This window comes from Ambystoma mexicanum, chromosome 9 (assembly GCF_040938575.1).
Source record: "Ambystoma mexicanum isolate Mex_15411 chromosome 9, UKY_AmexF1_1, whole genome shotgun sequence".
In the NCBI taxonomy this organism is placed as follows: domain Eukaryota; kingdom Metazoa; phylum Chordata; class Amphibia; order Caudata; family Ambystomatidae; genus Ambystoma; species Ambystoma mexicanum.
In genome coordinates, this window is record NC_090931.1 from 543,852,164 (window position 1) to 543,868,579 (window position 16,416).

The window sequence follows — 16,416 nt, forward strand, 5'->3', positions numbered from 1 at the left end:
CTTTTTTGAAAGGCGTGTTTGTTAATAATCCGTTTTGTATCAATTCATATTCATTGAAATATCTCATGTTTATGAGAAACGAATTGTCTAAATATGACCAACGGTTATATTTAGACCATTTGTTTCTTCTACAACACAACTGTGATGTTCTATGTGCTTTAACACCATCAGAAAACTAATAGCAAGCCTCAATAAAATGCAAAGAAAAGGTGAACTTTTCAGCCGTATGATTCCAGCAAAGATGCGATTAATCATAGAATTGTGCATTTGAAAATGATATCAAACATGGAATGACTAGAATATAAATCGGGATGAACTAAAGGCACTGGAACCCAGTGTAAAGGCACGGGACGACTGTGCTGGGAGCTTGGCACCAAAATTGACAGGCAGTGAACAATACTTTGGGAAGAATGGAGAGCAGGACAAAAAAGTTAATGTATCAAAGAAATTGAAACCAGGCTCAATATCACACATGCTACATTTGTATTGTAATTTGAAGTGAAATGTAGATCTATGGCAGTAATAGAATGGATTCAAATGCCAAGCCCACGTATGGTAGGCAAGAAGCACACATTTACAATGTCCTCAAACTATCCAATACAAGATGGGACAAATGCTGTGGAAACCAAACAATTGCCAACTTCAGGCATATTTTGAGTGCAAATAGAAAATTAGAACGGAAAACAGGATACAAGATTTTAGTCAGATTTGCATTTATTTGCTATTTACACTCATTCATTCGTAATTCAATTTTAAGGTTTTAGAAGAGTAAAAACTAAAAACAAGATTAAAAAGCATGTGCATTCCCTCACACCACTTTAAGGCAGCCAAGAAGGTATTGTGTTTATCTCCTATAGGCAAAGTAAGGTGATGCAAAGCCAACTTTATGCTCCAGAAAAGAACACTGTAGACAAAACAAGTTTGAAAGTAAAATATTTGTGCAGTTAGGTTCACAGCCGCAGAAAACAATCATGGTACCTACTACCTCATGTGCATTAGGCTATATTTGCAAACAAATAAGTGAAGCCAAAGGATAGACGCTTCCCAACTCTGAGCACAAAAGAAAACTGACAGATGGTACCAACCACATAACATTTACACGTGTTATTATGAAAGCATTGATAGAACTACAACATTCTCTGTGCTGCTGTAGTGTTTAGCTATCAGCCTCTAAAAGAATTTCAGAACATTCGACTGGAGAGTAATTTAAGTCAGACTCTCTCATAAAGTGTATCATTCGCTTTTGAAGTTAATTTGAAATCCTTACAAATGCCATTGTCCAACCTCTTCGCCTTGGGTTCCTCACTGTATGTTGGAAGACGGAAGACAAAACTTCACCAAGTGCATGCTAAGAATGTGGTGAAGGGCAGAATGTGGTGAAGGGAATAGTGTCGCACAAAACTGCTGCTTGAATAGTGTACATTTTTGAGGTGCCCAAAATTTTATTTTTTTATAAATAAAGCACCAAAATACATGTTGAAATTAAGATAATTATGTCATTAGAAGTGCGTTATTTAGGTTTATGGAAATGTCCAAAGAGCACATATCACTTCGCATTCTGTAGGTGCTGTAGGGTTACCATCAACTGTATGAGACATCTGGCAGTGACAATGCATAATCTATTAAAGTGGACCTCACATTTTGGCCCTGATGGGAGAAGAAAAAAAAAAATCAGATTTTCCCCAAAACATTTTCAACTATATTGGTCTGGACTAGTACACAATGTTTTTCTGTTATGATTCATAACTATCAACAAAGTGATATACCTAAATGTTCTATGCAAGGCACAGCACCCTGCCCTTTTGAGGCAAGTAGTATACCAAGTCCAGTTTAGTTCAATTTGACATGTTGGCCCACCAGAAGTGCACTTCCCAAAGCAGGCCAAACACATTCAAAGAGTGAAAAAGCCCCTGTATCTGTGCAGTACACAACAAATGGGTCCCACAGTGTACCATCACAAATCCCTACAGTGGAGGCGATTTATAACTTTACATTTGATCAGATGTTAATATAGGTACACTACAGGAATACTCCAATGCATAAATCTCTCGCCTTGAGGGAACCTGTAGTTCAATTTGACCACAGGACTTCTCACCATAGAAACCTACATGGTTACTAAACTTATACTATATCTAAGCTTACGTCATCACAAACCGAGAAACAAGGCCAACCAAATTTCACTACTGTTTCAAGACATTGACCCATTTGTATGTGAGCTAGGAAGCAGACATGAAAAGGATGCTCTTGAAAGGAAGATTTAGTCTACGATAAATTCAGCTGAGACCATGTAAAAACCGAGCAGCAGGATTCTTGTAGTGGCAGAATGCATTTAAAAACACTCTGAAAGTATTTCTGTGGCACAGCACAAAACTGAGGTATTGTGATCTTCCAAGACCTAGGGTAAAAAGTATTTCTGCGGTCCTGACATTTTAAACTCTTGATTAATCCATTTTCAAATTATAAATCAAAGAATATATTTTTTTTAAAAGCAAGATCTGAAATCCCTTACTGTAATTTATCATACATGCCTTTGACAAATTTTCAATACAGATGAACACATTGTCGTCTAGTCTATTGAAACTCCAGAGCACCTACTTCACACCACAAAAAAAATACATGTGATGTAATCTAATTTGGAACTAAAACACCTGCATTCAAGCTAAAGTCTTAACGCATTTACATAGTTAACCTCAAGGAGTTTCTCATGTGCTCCAGTCCTGAATACACCAAGCCTAGTAATCTACACATTCTGTAAAATAAAAGCGATATTGCATTAAAACACAGCTTTATTTCAAATTAAAAAAAAAATGTTTTATCACACTATATTCTGAAACAAACTCAATATGAAAGAAACACTGCAAATTCTCAATGCGGTCCATTAAATATCCAAACCAACAAAGCAGAAATTCAGCGCTTTCTCAATAATATATATGGGAATTTATGGTTTCTTATAATTAGATTGTATTACAAATAAATACAGGAGTAACAGTGTTGCATAGTGTGCGCTTTTTGGTAGCAGAAACTACCACAGTTAAATTTAAAAGGTTCAGATATTGCAGAGCATCGCTTGGATTTCAAAACCATTTCTCTGCCCACAAATGTACAGCCAAGGAACAGCAACTCACAACAGATACAATTAATTCCTGTAAAAGAGCCTGCAATACTGCAATTCTGCAAAGAGGGAGTTTAAATAGTTTTTCCTCTACTTTAGGAAAAAAACAATATGGCTACCAAACGAATGAAAAATCTATCATTGGGAGCTTACAAACCTAGACAAATATTTGAATGTGTAGATGGGTCATTTAGCCCATATTTGCAGTCAAACTCTGTGGCTCTCAGATTCTGAAGAAAAGCCCACTAGATTCAATTTGCACAAGTGAACACAGTTTTGGTAGAATGACGCATCCCCAGTTCATAAATTCACATTTTGAAGAAAAATACTTCATGATGGGGCAGAACACTTTAACACAAATACAAATGGCTAATATGGTTCTCATTACTGTTGAAGATCTACTTTTTAGGAAGCGGTGGGGTATACAGTAATGGGAAATAGTCTAATTTTCTTGAAATCATATGGCCCATCCCAAATTGGGAAGGCCACAAAAGTGTTCAGCAGAAGTGCATTTAGTGAATGCACAAAAAGTCTTAAAAAACATACATTCCAAGAGGAAATGCAAAAGACTATGCCAAATGATCCAGCTACTGGAGAGGTCACTTCCTTTCTCAAATGATCCTTAAGACCTCTGTGCAAGCTGTTATGTTACAAATGAAATATACTCGTGCTTTGTAAAAGACTTAGTAAAACCTTTGTGCTGAGGGTTCTCAATTGCACAGCAATGTATTCTGCTTTGCTTAGGGGTGTTTTAGCCTTAAACCTATAAGTCGGATTTGCACATTTGAGGTGAAAAGGATGGACCTAATCTCAGATCCATATCTGATCGAGCTCTTAACAGACCAGCAACAAAATACCAAAATACGAAAATTCACAAACCTCTCCCCTTTCAGTTTTACAACAGATCCACGATTACCAAAAGCCTGAGTCATCAATGTGACCTCTAATCATATTGGACCTAAAGAATGCAAATCACCAATTGGCCAAAAAGCCTGGGCTGCATAAAGGTGACCTACTATGAAGCTCACAGGGTTTTGTCATTACTAATGAATACAGTACCATACAGTTGCAGAATGCTAACTTGATTGGCAAGTGTTTTAAAAAAGCAGCCCCCCCCACTCTCACTCGACCCATTTTAGGATCTGGTCTAGAAAGGTAGTTTGGCAATGTCAAAGGCCTCACTTTTAAAAGTTAGTATGCAAGGTACATGGATTTAAGATGATGCTTCAGACCATATATAGTCTGACACACATTCAAAGCCAGTGTTTAGGTTCAGTTTTTCGAATATGCTTGCCATCTATTGTTCGACAAGTAAGAAATTGCAAACATTTTTACTTTATACTTTTTATATCGATCATTCCACAATGCAACCAATTCTTATTTAGCCCCATTCATAAATTTACAAGAATGCAATCAAATAGCAGGTGAAAATTAAACCAAGAGCAGCAGGTAAATGGAAAGCTTCTTAAAAAGAGATGCATAAATGAAATTAAAAACATGAATGAACAGTAAGAGCTGTACTATTAAATGTACTTTAGCACCTTTGTTTTGACACTGTCAAAAGCTATAAGGAAGCTGAACAAAGGTGAAAAAACTGAACACCACCAGGAAGATCGGGTAGGCAAGTGGAACTTTAAACACTTGTCAAGGTGGGAAAAATATCATTAAGGGAACCTTTTACTTTCCCTCAAAGGAAACAAACACCCACAAATGCCAGTGCATGTATGCAATAAGATGTATGTTCAGTTCAAATGAAGTTAAACTGTAGATTAATGAAGCTTCATAATGTAGTAAACTGTGCTGTTGGGTTTGTACAAAGGAAAAAGTTGCACTGGTTTTGCTCATTCATGGCATAACACTTATGGACAGACATTAATGCTGCATATAAACACTGACAAATATTGCAAAATGTGTCTATATACATTTTTCGATAAACTATTGTTCAAATCCATCTAACAGTTTTTTTAAATAAAATAGGAACAAAACAAGAGAAAACACCATCAAAGTGACAGACTGAAAATCTAGTAGGACGCTGGGAAATAAACTATTAGCATGTTCATTAGTTGATAGAGGAGTATGTATTCTGCATGATTCTCCTGAAACGCACCTTCTGTTGGCAAGTCCACCTATGAGCATTGGTGATATGGCTTGAATCCTATGGCTCAAAAAAGGTCTGAAAAACTGAGCAAATCACAGCAGCTATTCAAAGGGAAAACAGAATCCCTATTTTTGACGAATGCTAGAAAACAATCTTTTGATTAAATCATTGATAGAACACAAAAAGCTGGTGACACCAGTCTCTTACACTCTATATACATGATTGCAAAGGTCGACAAATAGCTACGCTCCCCCCTACCCTTATTAAGTGGTATGATCCGTTTAAGGCAAAGGTTAGAGTAAGGTAGAGATACCTTTATTTCTTTGTTTGCACTTGCAATGTCATGTGTATAAACTGACAATGTCCTGTTCTAACACAGAAAAGAGACAGACATTACTGAACTGTTGTCAGAGATGCCCTCCATCGTGGAAGACATTACATAATAAAGCCTGACCATTTTTTCTTTTTTTTTTTTACAATGAAAGCATTTGTAGCAATGACCATGAAAACCGAGGGATGGGGGCAATTTACATGTTTTTGTTGCATCCATGTATAGTCCCAACGCGAGAGCATCACCTCCCATAGATGACGATTATCTGTTATACGAGCACAACAATGCGCTCCCCCTTTCACCAGGTTAGCACTTTTGAATTTATCTCATGGTATATTAAGCTGAGAGCCAAGCTAACGTATGAACAAATTGTTTATTTTCTTGTCCGATTTCTCCAGACATTTATTATTTAAGCAAGTTACCAGCTGTACAAAAGCAAGCCAACTCTGATTTAAGTAAAGGAATCTTTTAATCATAAAACACAACCAAGTTTAGGACTAATTTAATGGCTGGATATGGGGAATCAAAAGGGTAGTGGAAGAATGCACAGTTATGTTAAAAAGGCAACAGCTTGGCTATCGCAAGTATCCATTTGTCCAATGTTCTGGCAGGACAAGGGTTAGCCACCCAGACAAGACTACACATTTAACTACAGAAGGGGGCCATGGTGCAATTAGTTGATCATCAACTACTGTTCCTAGTTAATAATTCTTCAGCAACATGTTACATAAAACTAGCTAGGGAGCAAATATAAAGCTAAACTCAATTGGAGTACGGCGCGAGGATTACTGAATCCAGGAAAAGGTTGAGTGACCAGCAGCTGGTAATCAGATCACATTCTGTTTTAGATCTAGATTTGCTATGTAATAGGGGATTTATAATGATTGAATTTCATCCAAGAAGTGATCAACATCATACCACACCAAAAAGGGATGCAGTAGAATTTTCTTGTATAGACATTTTAAAAGCTTCATCAAAAATACATTTCTGATGGGTTGTCTTGCTTGAGGGAAAATTCATGATGTTGAAGTGGGGGTGCAGGGGGAGTGGGGAAAAGAAGGATACATACCTAAACAAGATCATGAGCACATTCCCATAATCCTATGGTGTCTGCTACTTTTTATAGAGCGGGAGGACATGTTGAATAGATGATGCTTCATCTAGAGAGACATGTTCAATGGGTGCGTCAGCTGCAAAGACCATCTCACAGTACATCTTACAGCCTGCAAATCTCAGAAACCTGCTCCAAAATGAGAACAGATCCCTTACAATGATCCATCAAAGATTGAAAATCTCTCGCTTCTTGCAGTGCATAGTGGACACGGTATTAAAAAGCTACTTATGATGGACAGGCCAGCGTATTACACGGGCTGTGCTGAACATGATCATTTTGTTGTACTCAACAGATTTTTATCACAAAGGCCCACATTGGTTTGAGGTGAAAGGAACATGCAAGAGAAACACATTGTTGTAAAAACATTGATTTACATTTAACTTGCACAACAGTTCATTGTGTCAGCACACAAGCCTTCAACGGCATTCTTCCACAGCAAAGACCAAACTAAAAGCCCGTCTGAACAATCCAGGGTGGACCTCATTGAAATATTAAACCATTTTCCTTTTAGAACAGCAATGGCTTTTGATCAAACCAGTGCTGCCAATAGTGTTCACGGTTTAACACAGGCACAGTATTAGCCAGCTGTGCAAACAAGCAAACTCCGGAAGACCTCCACACCAATGTTCTACCAGTATTTCTGCCCCCACAAAACCTTCTGCTTGCTCACAATCATTTGGTAGCTGCTCATTGCTGTATCAGTTAATTAATCTTAATATCAGTCTTTTGTCAAGGCCAAACGGATAATTCTGCAAATTAAAATATGTAATTACCTCCATAATGGAAAAGATCAAAAACTGCATAAAAAATTAAAAAAAGTATATATACATATCTATGCATATAAAAGTGAATATGAATGTGTTTTTATCTTGTATCCCAACTACTGATCACTTTCTACGACTGCGCTTCCATGCCAGCAATAAACTTCCAGATTTGCTGAAAGTAAATCCAAAGTCCTCTCACTTTACACAAAGAAAAGAGGAAAAACCCAATTTATGCAAACTATGACTTAAGACCAGTGATTTGTTAGGCACCTTCCAGCCTGTAATACTGTTGTATCCAAACGGCCGGCAGGAAAGACCATTCGATGGGTTAAAGAGGTAGCTGCAAATCCATCATTCGCCTCCCATCCTGCAAAACCGGGTGAAAAGTAGTTTCCATTGGTAATATTTTTGCACCATTGATTGATAAAAAAAAAGGCTTTTTGAGATGTTGGTTGCTAGTTTATCAGTGGACCATCCAGCATAAACGCACGCAAATTCCTTATACTGTTGAATTCAAGGGTGAAATCAAACCAAGGCAGCAACCCAGTTTCTTCTGCTCGTCTTCAAAAACCTGGGCACTTTGCTCCTATTGTTTCAACTTCACAAATGTTCAAACGAAAACAAAAACCTATGTACTGTCAAAGATTCATGCGTAGATGCTCTGGTCGTTTAGACATCATAGGGAAAGCTTGCTTTTTGTAGGGCCCACTGTTGGATTGTCTAATTGGAAGAGGTGCAGATGCTTCACCACCAGCAGACACGTCCATTTGTTCCATGCTGCTTGTTTCCATTGGATACTCGGCAGGCGTCTGAGAGTTCAATGTTCCAGGTGCAGCACTTCGTCCCCAGAAATCTCCAGGGGAAAACTTTATAGGACTTTAAAGATAAGAAACAAACATGGTTGTGAATAATAAAATGTGTCACATAGGACAAATCATTTATAATTTTCAGCATCTAATGAAAGGAGTACATTTTATCTGATTTGTTGCATCACATGTTCTAGAGCAGGAGTCTTCATCTTCTACAGCTAGTTTATTGCAAATTTATTTCCAGGTACATTTCTCTACTCAATCAACCTTCAAAACGTTTGAAACAAAACCAGATACTGTAATAGAGTACACACCAGTAGTCTGGCTCGGAAAAGAAGCATGCTTGTGTATTGGTAAGAACAATAATTATGCCTGTGTTGTCAAAAAAGGTGTTAGGCAGAATTATATGCAGTACCCTTTGGGAACACCTCACACAATTAAGATAAGTGACAGTACAATTTCACCTTTGGTACAAGTCTGTACTACACAGTTAAAGTGGTAGCAGAGCAGCTAGGCTTATCTCAATAGTAAGTGAGCAGTATCAAATAGTTACACAAAGGACAGCAATTACTATGATTCAGGCAAACACTGACTCAAGGTTTTCAAGTAAAAGAACATACATTCATTTCACTCTTCAGTTGTTTAACATTACACTATTATAAGCAGTCTAAAAATCACACTCTTAATACACCACACCACTTCCCTTAAATTCCAGACATGTTAAGCTCACAAAATGAAGTGGGATCAAAATGGCACTCCAGCAATTTAAATGTTATGTTATTGAGCGTATACCGCACCAAAGCCCGTAGGCATCCAGGCGCCGAAAGATAGAGTGATGAGGAAGCTGAAATTGGATAGTTTGCTAATTGGAGAGAATCGTTTTCAGTTGTTCACGGAAGGTGAGACGATTCTCCATTTTCCGAAGTTGTAAGGGCAGGACATTCCAAGCCTTGGCCCCTTGAACATGGAATGAGCGTCCAAGGCCTCGGGTTCTAATTAACCGATGGGAATTCCAATAGGAAGCCTTTAGCTGATTGAAGGTTTTTCTTAGGTTGATAAGAGTTTAACCTTATCCTTCAGGTATGCTGGGGCGTTACCAAAGATACTTGTGACATGTAGCTAACAACTTGAACTGAATTCTAGCTGTCACTGGAAGCCAGTGTAACTTTTTCCTAGCAGTGGTCGTAGGCTCTGATCTTTTCATCTTAAAGATGATGCGAATGGCTGCATTTTGAATTTTTTGCAGGTGCTGGATTTCAGCTTTATTTGCACCTCCTAAAAGTCCACTGCAATAATCAATGCATGGGAGAATCACAGCTCAAGTTTGGTACGGTTCTCCACCGAGATCAGTGGTGCTACCTGCCTAAGAACTTTGAGGTGGTAGTTTGTGCTGGTAGTAATAGCAGTTACATGGGCCTCACAATCTAAATTTGCTTCCATGTATGCGCCCAGGGTCTTCACTTTCTGAGCTACTTTGATTTGGGTGGCATCTATTATAAAGTTGTCATCTCTTTGGTCCAATTTAGTTTGTGTCTGCCGGGGACCAAAGAGCATAAGCTCCGTCTTGGCCGCATTCAAACAAAGCCAGTTAGTGGACATCCAACATTTATCATGTGGTAAACCCCATTTAGCATCCGTTGGTCTTTCTAGTGGTCGCCAGTAATGTCTAACACCAGCTGAAAATCGTTGGCGTAGTTACAAAGTGAAGACTCTGCTCTTCCAGTCCCTGAGACCTGCTTTTTATGCAGTTTTCCTCCATTCATACAGCCTGGCTGTCAATCACACAGCAGGGTGGCTGTCCTGGCCAGGACAGACACCCAGGTAGTCAAACAGAAGTGCAACTTGGGTTACCAAGGGAACCCATGGCATGGGTCCTAAAACGCCTCCCTCACATCCTGCCTACCCAGACTCTCAGGCGCCTAAAGGAGGGCTTGTGTGGAAGCCCGAAAAAAAGGCGATGAACAAAGGGACTAACACGAGAAAGACTAACAAAAAGAAATGGCGAATAAACCCAGCCGGAGCAAAATTATAATGTATTTGGTGAAGCGGGTTCATGTTCAAGGCCATTATAATAGCCTAAAACATTAACACGTTTATGTAAGATAATCGCGGTAGAAAAGTTAGGGTAGATAGATACCACTGCCACCAGCCAAGTCTTAATGTAAAGGGAGCGAAACAATGCTCCAAGAGGCACGGACAAAAAGGGATAAGAATTAATCCTTTCCAATACTCCATAGGACTGGGTCTGTGGTAAAAGTGACTACATAAAGTTAATGGCAACTTTATCTTTTCTGGGGGACAGTAGTCAGCCCCAGAAAAATAGAGTCACTGGGAAGTCTAAAAGACAACCCTGCGTCACTGCACTGAAGGTGCTGTGTAACACATGAAAAATATGGTGCCCTGGAGTAGGTGAAGCTCCAGTGCCCAAGATCACACAAAAAGTAGAAATACACATAGCAAAACACAGGTAAGAGTGGGAAAAAAGGCTCACACTCTTACCAGGTGAAAAAATAAATCCAGCAAAGCTGCCGAGGGACTCGGTAGGTAAGGGAAATCAACCATTTATGAGAATTCTCCCTAACAAAAGCAACGTGAGGTGCAAGAGGTGTCTAGGTTACAATATTAGCAGCTATGCCCAAGTACTTGGCATTTAAATGAGAGCCCACCTCTCGATTGGAAGCTGGGCAAAATACAAGCAGGTGTTGGTTAAGATTTTCATACTTCTGATAGATTTTCCCGACTTGTGTCAACCCCAGTATTGTTGTTTGGACTTGGTGATGTTTCCTTGTCCCTAGGTGAGTGGGAATCTTAAGCTTTCCTCCATACCTTTTAAAGAAACCGGGGTTTCCCTTTTGCAGCACAGAGCACCCTATGAGCAGTGTTGCTGGGAGCCCTTTGTTTTCTTTTTATATTATTTTATTTTCCCTAAGAACTACTGTTCAAGGTCAGAAAGATACTTTTAATCCTTATCCTTTCATTTTGAGAGCTCAGCACACACCACCTGAGGTGGAGTGCTGAGGTGTTACCCAGTATCCCCTTTATCCCTGTACCTGTAACCTTCCTATTACAGTAACCAGCATACAATTATGGCTGGTGGCAGTGGACATGTTCTGACTTTTGTGCGATTTTTGCTCGCAGGCTGTTTTCACATCTGTGGCTATACACAGAAGGGTCACCTTTGTTCCAACATAGTGACTTTCTTTTTTCGCCATTTCTTGTGTGGTGGTTCTTTCTTGGTCCTTCATCCAACCTGGATGGGGGAGGTCCTGATTTGAGTTTGGTCTTCGGCTGGAACTTTGTGTAGTTCGCAGAGGCTCCAGTGTGTCTGCGAGGACCATGACCATGGGAGGATCCCGAAACTCTGCTATCCTTGGTCTTTTGGTGTGCCTGAAAGGAACCAGTCCACACTGGGGGGCAAGGAGTTTAGCTGTCCTGAAGGAAGAATCAGCATCTTACTATCATGTAATGCTTAAGGAAATGCCATCATTAACCTTGGAAAATAACATTCATGCTCAACGATAAATTTGTCAGACAAAAAATAGGGGTAGCAATGGGGGGTCAAATATGCCCCAGCATTAGCAAACCTCATCATGGGGATGTACGAGGATTTGCATATCTATACCGACATTTTATTCAACAAGAATGTGGTTATGTGTGTTTGTTACATAGACTATGTTCTACTAATTCGAAATGGACCATATGAAGAATTAGACCAATTCATGTAGAGAGCAAATATGAACAATTTGGGAATCATATTTACAGGCACTAACAGCAAAACAAACATTAATTTCTTAGACCTAATGATCTATGTGGCAGATACTAAGCTTTTGACAAGAACTTTTCGCAAACCTGCAGAAGTCAACTCGACCCAGTTTGCAACCAGCTGCCACTTTGGCCCAGTGAAACATAACATCTCGAAAGGGGAATATATCAGAGCACGTAGAAATTGTACCAACCAAGACATCCTTGACCAAGAACGCAAACTACTATATCACAGATTTAGAGAAAGAGGGTTCAAAGCCAAACACACAAAAGCTGCATGTCTGAAACCAAACAGTATGACCAGAGAATCAACTTTGACTCAGAATATGACCACTTGATCGAGAGCCAGATAAAGTCAAATATATTACCGCATATTGCAGCAACAATGGAACCCTAACGAGGAATATACGAATAAACTGGCATCTCCTAAGATTGGACGAATATATTGGCAAATACATTGATGACCACCCCACTGTCACTTATCGCAGAGCCCGGACCTTAAAAATGACCATAAGCCCATCCATGCTGCCGGAGGAAGATAAACCCAAAACTAATGAGAATGCATTACTTACCGTAAAAGCATTTCTGATGGTTGTATCTGCTTAGATTCACATGCTGTGCATAGGTCCGACATCCAGTGGTCACTGCGGAGTATTGCATTTTGTTTTTCGTAGTCGAAAAGGGGACGTCGACTAGGCGTGTCTGAAACACTATCCCTATAGTGACGTGCGTTGTACCCACAATCCCTCACGCGTCGAGGTCCCTCTGTTTGTATTTTTTCTGCCCTGAGGGAGCCTTCTAGACGTGAGTGAGTACAGAAAGAGAGAGAGATATATAAAGGAAGTCTATGTTCCTTCCATCCGAGCGGGGAGGAAGGGTGGGCGCATGTGAATCTAAGCAGATACAACCATCAGAAATGCTTTTACGGTAAGTAATGCATTCTCTTCTGATGTTTGTTAATCTGCTTAGAATCACATGCTGTGCATAGACTAGCGAGCAGTACCCGGAGTTGGCGGTGGGTTATGAGAAGGAACAGTAGAGAAAAGGTGTCGTAATACTGCCTGTCCCACCTGGGAGTCAGATCTAGAGTGTGTATCTAGACAGTAGTGTTTTGTAAAGGTGTGCACAGAACTCCAGGTAGCCGCTTTGCAGATGGACTCAAGGGGAACATTTGCAATGAATGCTATGGATGCCCCCGTGCCTCGAGTAGAGTGTGCTCTTGGCTTAAAGGGTAGTTCTCTCTTAGCAAGAGTATAGCAGAGAGTGATGCATTGAACAATCCATCTAGAAATAGTGGATTTTGAAACCGCATCTCCTTCTCTTCCTGCTGCCACCGAGACGAAGAACTGATTAGTCTTCCTCAATGGTCTGGTTCTTTCCATGTAGAACATGACCGCCCTGCGTACATCAAGTGTGTGCAGAGTCCTTTCTCCCAAATTGGAAGGATTTTGAAAGAACGTTGGTAGTTCTATAGACTGGTTTACGTGGAATTTAGAAATAAATTTCGGAGCAAACCTAGGGTGAGTGCGTAGAACCACTTTATCTTTGTGAACTGTAACAAAGGGGTCTAGAATAGAAAGAGCCTGAAGTTCACTTACTCTCCTGATGGAGGTGATAGCTATTAAAAAAGCAGTCTTAAGAGTAAGATGTTTAAGGGATGCTTTGTGCATGGGTTCGAATGGAGAGCCCATGAGTCTGGTAAGTACCACATTAAGGTCCCATCCGGGAGCAGGGTCAGCTATCGGGGGGTGTATTCTTTTTACTCCCTCCATGAATGCCCTTATAACTGGGATCCTCCACCACGACACTTTGAGTTGGGAGGTGGTGTATGCAGAAAGTGCCGCTAGGTGGACTTTAATGGAGTTAAACACTAGGCCTGAATCCAAGAGATGGGTCAGGTATAGTACCACATGTGTGGGAGAGCAGTCAATAGGGTTGATGCTTTTACTCCTGCACCAGATGACAAATCTCTTCCACTTGCTAGAATAGCAGTGGCGAGTGTTCGGTTTTCTGGCTTCCCTGAGGATGTCCATGCATCTTTGCGGGAGTTGTAGATGTCCGAACTCTATGACCTCAGGAGCCAAGCTGCTAAATTCATGTTCTGGGGGCATGGGTGCAGAGTCCTGCCCTTGTTCTGAGATAGCATGTTGTACGGGCAGGGGAGTTTTACTGGGGGAGATAGAGACATCTCCATCAAGTGAGCGAACCATGGCTGTCGGGCCCACATTGGGGCCACCAGTATCATGGTCACTTGTTCCTGGTGCATCTTGTGCACTACCTTGTTGAGAAGGGGAGTCGGGGGAAAAGCGTAAACAAATTTCCCTGACCATTGCATCGATAGACCGTTCCCCTTGGATTGGTTCTGGGGGTACCTGGAGGCGTAACTTAGGCATTGAGAGTTCTCCAGGGTTGCGAACAGGTCTATTTCTGGGAATCCCCATTGTGTGAAGACGTCGAAGACGATGTCTTCGTGCAGACGCCATTCGTACTCTTCGGGCAGGGGGAAATCTCTGCTGAGTCTGTCTGCCAGCAGATTGAGTTCCCCGGGTACATGTAGTGATAGTAGGAACATGTCCTGTTTGAGAGCCCACTTCCATATATTCTGGGCCAGTTTGGACAAGCCTGGAGAGTGGGTGCCCCCCTGCTTGTTGATGTAGTACATGGCTGTAGTGCTGTCCTTAAGGACCATTACTGTCTTGCCTTGTAGGTGTTCTTGGAAGGCTTTTAGCGCCTTGAATACCGCTAGTAGCTCCAGTAGATTGATGTGTTTGGATGCTACGTTCGGAGTCCACACTCCGTGAGCCGTCTGATGGGATAGGTGAGCACCCCATCCTGTGAGGGATGCGTCTGTGGTTAGAGTGGCTTCCGTCGCGGGTGTGGCAAAGGGTTTTCCTTTTTCCATGTTCCCCTTTGTCCACCACTGTAGCGAGAGAACCAAGGCCTGCGAGACCACCACTAGATCGTCCCATTGTCCGCTGGCCTGACACCACTGGCTGTTGAGCCACTCTTGCATTGGGCGCATGCGCAGGCGCGCGTGAGGTACCAAATAAATACACGACGCCATCATTCCTAGCAAGCGCATTGCTTTGCGTACCGTCACCTCTCGGCCGGTCACATATTGGGGGATCTGAAACAGCATGTTTTGGACCCTCTCTTTGGAGGGGAAGACGAGGCCGTCCCTTGTTTGAATTAGAGCCCCTAGGAATTGTTTGATTTGACTGGGATCTAGACTGGACTTCTTTTCGTTGATGGAGAAGCCCAGTTGGAACAAAAGGTCTACCGTCTTTTGGGTATTGGAGAAACATGTTTCGTAGGAGTCCCCTGTTATGAGCCAGTCGTCGAGGTAAGGGTAAACTGGGATGGACAACCTGCGCAGGTGGGCCGCAGCCACTGCCAGTACCTTTGTGAATACCCTTGGTGCTGAAGCTATACCGAAGGGTAGCACCTTGAACTGGTAGTGTTTGCCCTCTATCATGAACCTTAGGTATTTTCTGTGTGCTGGCAACATTGAAATATGAAAGTATGCATCTTTCATGTCCAATGTTGTCATGTAATCTCCCTGTGAAAGCAGCGGGATCACCTCCTGTAAGGTCACCATACGAAACTTTTGGGGTTTGATAAACTTGTTCGCTGGGCGCAGATCTAATACAGGGCGCATGGTTAGATCCTTTTTGGGTACAAGGAAGTACACTGAATAAATACCTTCCGTTACCTGAGATAGAGGCACGACCTCTATGGCTCCTTTTTCCAGCAGTTGTTGTACTTCTTGAAGAAGGATGGCAAGATGTTCCGGCGTCAACCGCCGTCCCCTCGGGGGTCTGTAGGATGGGGAACTGTTGAATTCGATACAGTATCCGTGGGCTACGGTGGAAAGTACCCAACGGTCTGACGTTATCTCCTCCCATGCAGGAAGAAAGGATGTTATCCGGCCCCCGACCGGTGTTGCATGGGAGGGGACGCGAATCTTCGCGTCACTTGGAGTTGTTGGGGGCTTGGGAGCCTCTGGGGGTGGATCCCCGACCTCTCCCTTTGCCCCGGCGTTGGCCTCTTTGGCTGTACTGCCCACTATTGGCTTGGTAATTGGTGGCAGGGTATTGCTGATGCTGACCTTGTTGTTGTTGCCGTTGGCCACGAAAAAAGCGCTTGTTGCCATAGCCGCGTCTGGTAGTGGGCTTAGAGATCTGGTCAAGAGTCTTGATAGTGTCGAACTCTTTTTTGGCCATCTCTAGGGCTTCATCTACCGCTTTTCCGAAGAGGTTGGCGTCCTCGACAGGTTTATTTATTAAAGACGCCTGTGTCTCCGGTTTAAAGCCTGAGTTGCGCAGCCATACATGGCGCTTTAGGAGTATTCCTTGTACTAGGGAACGTCCTGCTGTTTCTGCCGCGTCCAGAGAGTTTTTTACAATGCTCTGGTTAACTTGTGTTC

The 16,416-nt window shown here is 41.6% G+C and overlaps 1 protein-coding gene across 2 annotated transcripts in view; it reads right to left on the reverse strand.

The window, feature by feature from the left end:
- Nucleotides 1–696: 696 nt before the first annotated feature.
- RPS6KB1 (ribosomal protein S6 kinase B1) overlaps nt 697–16,416 on the reverse strand; it is a 718,570-nt gene continuing 702,850 nt past the window's right edge. For both annotated transcript variants that reach the window (XM_069615097.1, XM_069615096.1), the window contains one exon: nt 697–8,295. In XM_069615097.1, coding sequence (XP_069471198.1) covers nt 8,164–8,295 — 132 coding nt within the window. In that variant the 3' untranslated portion in view covers nt 697–8,163. The remainder of the gene's footprint in view (nt 8,296–16,416) is intronic.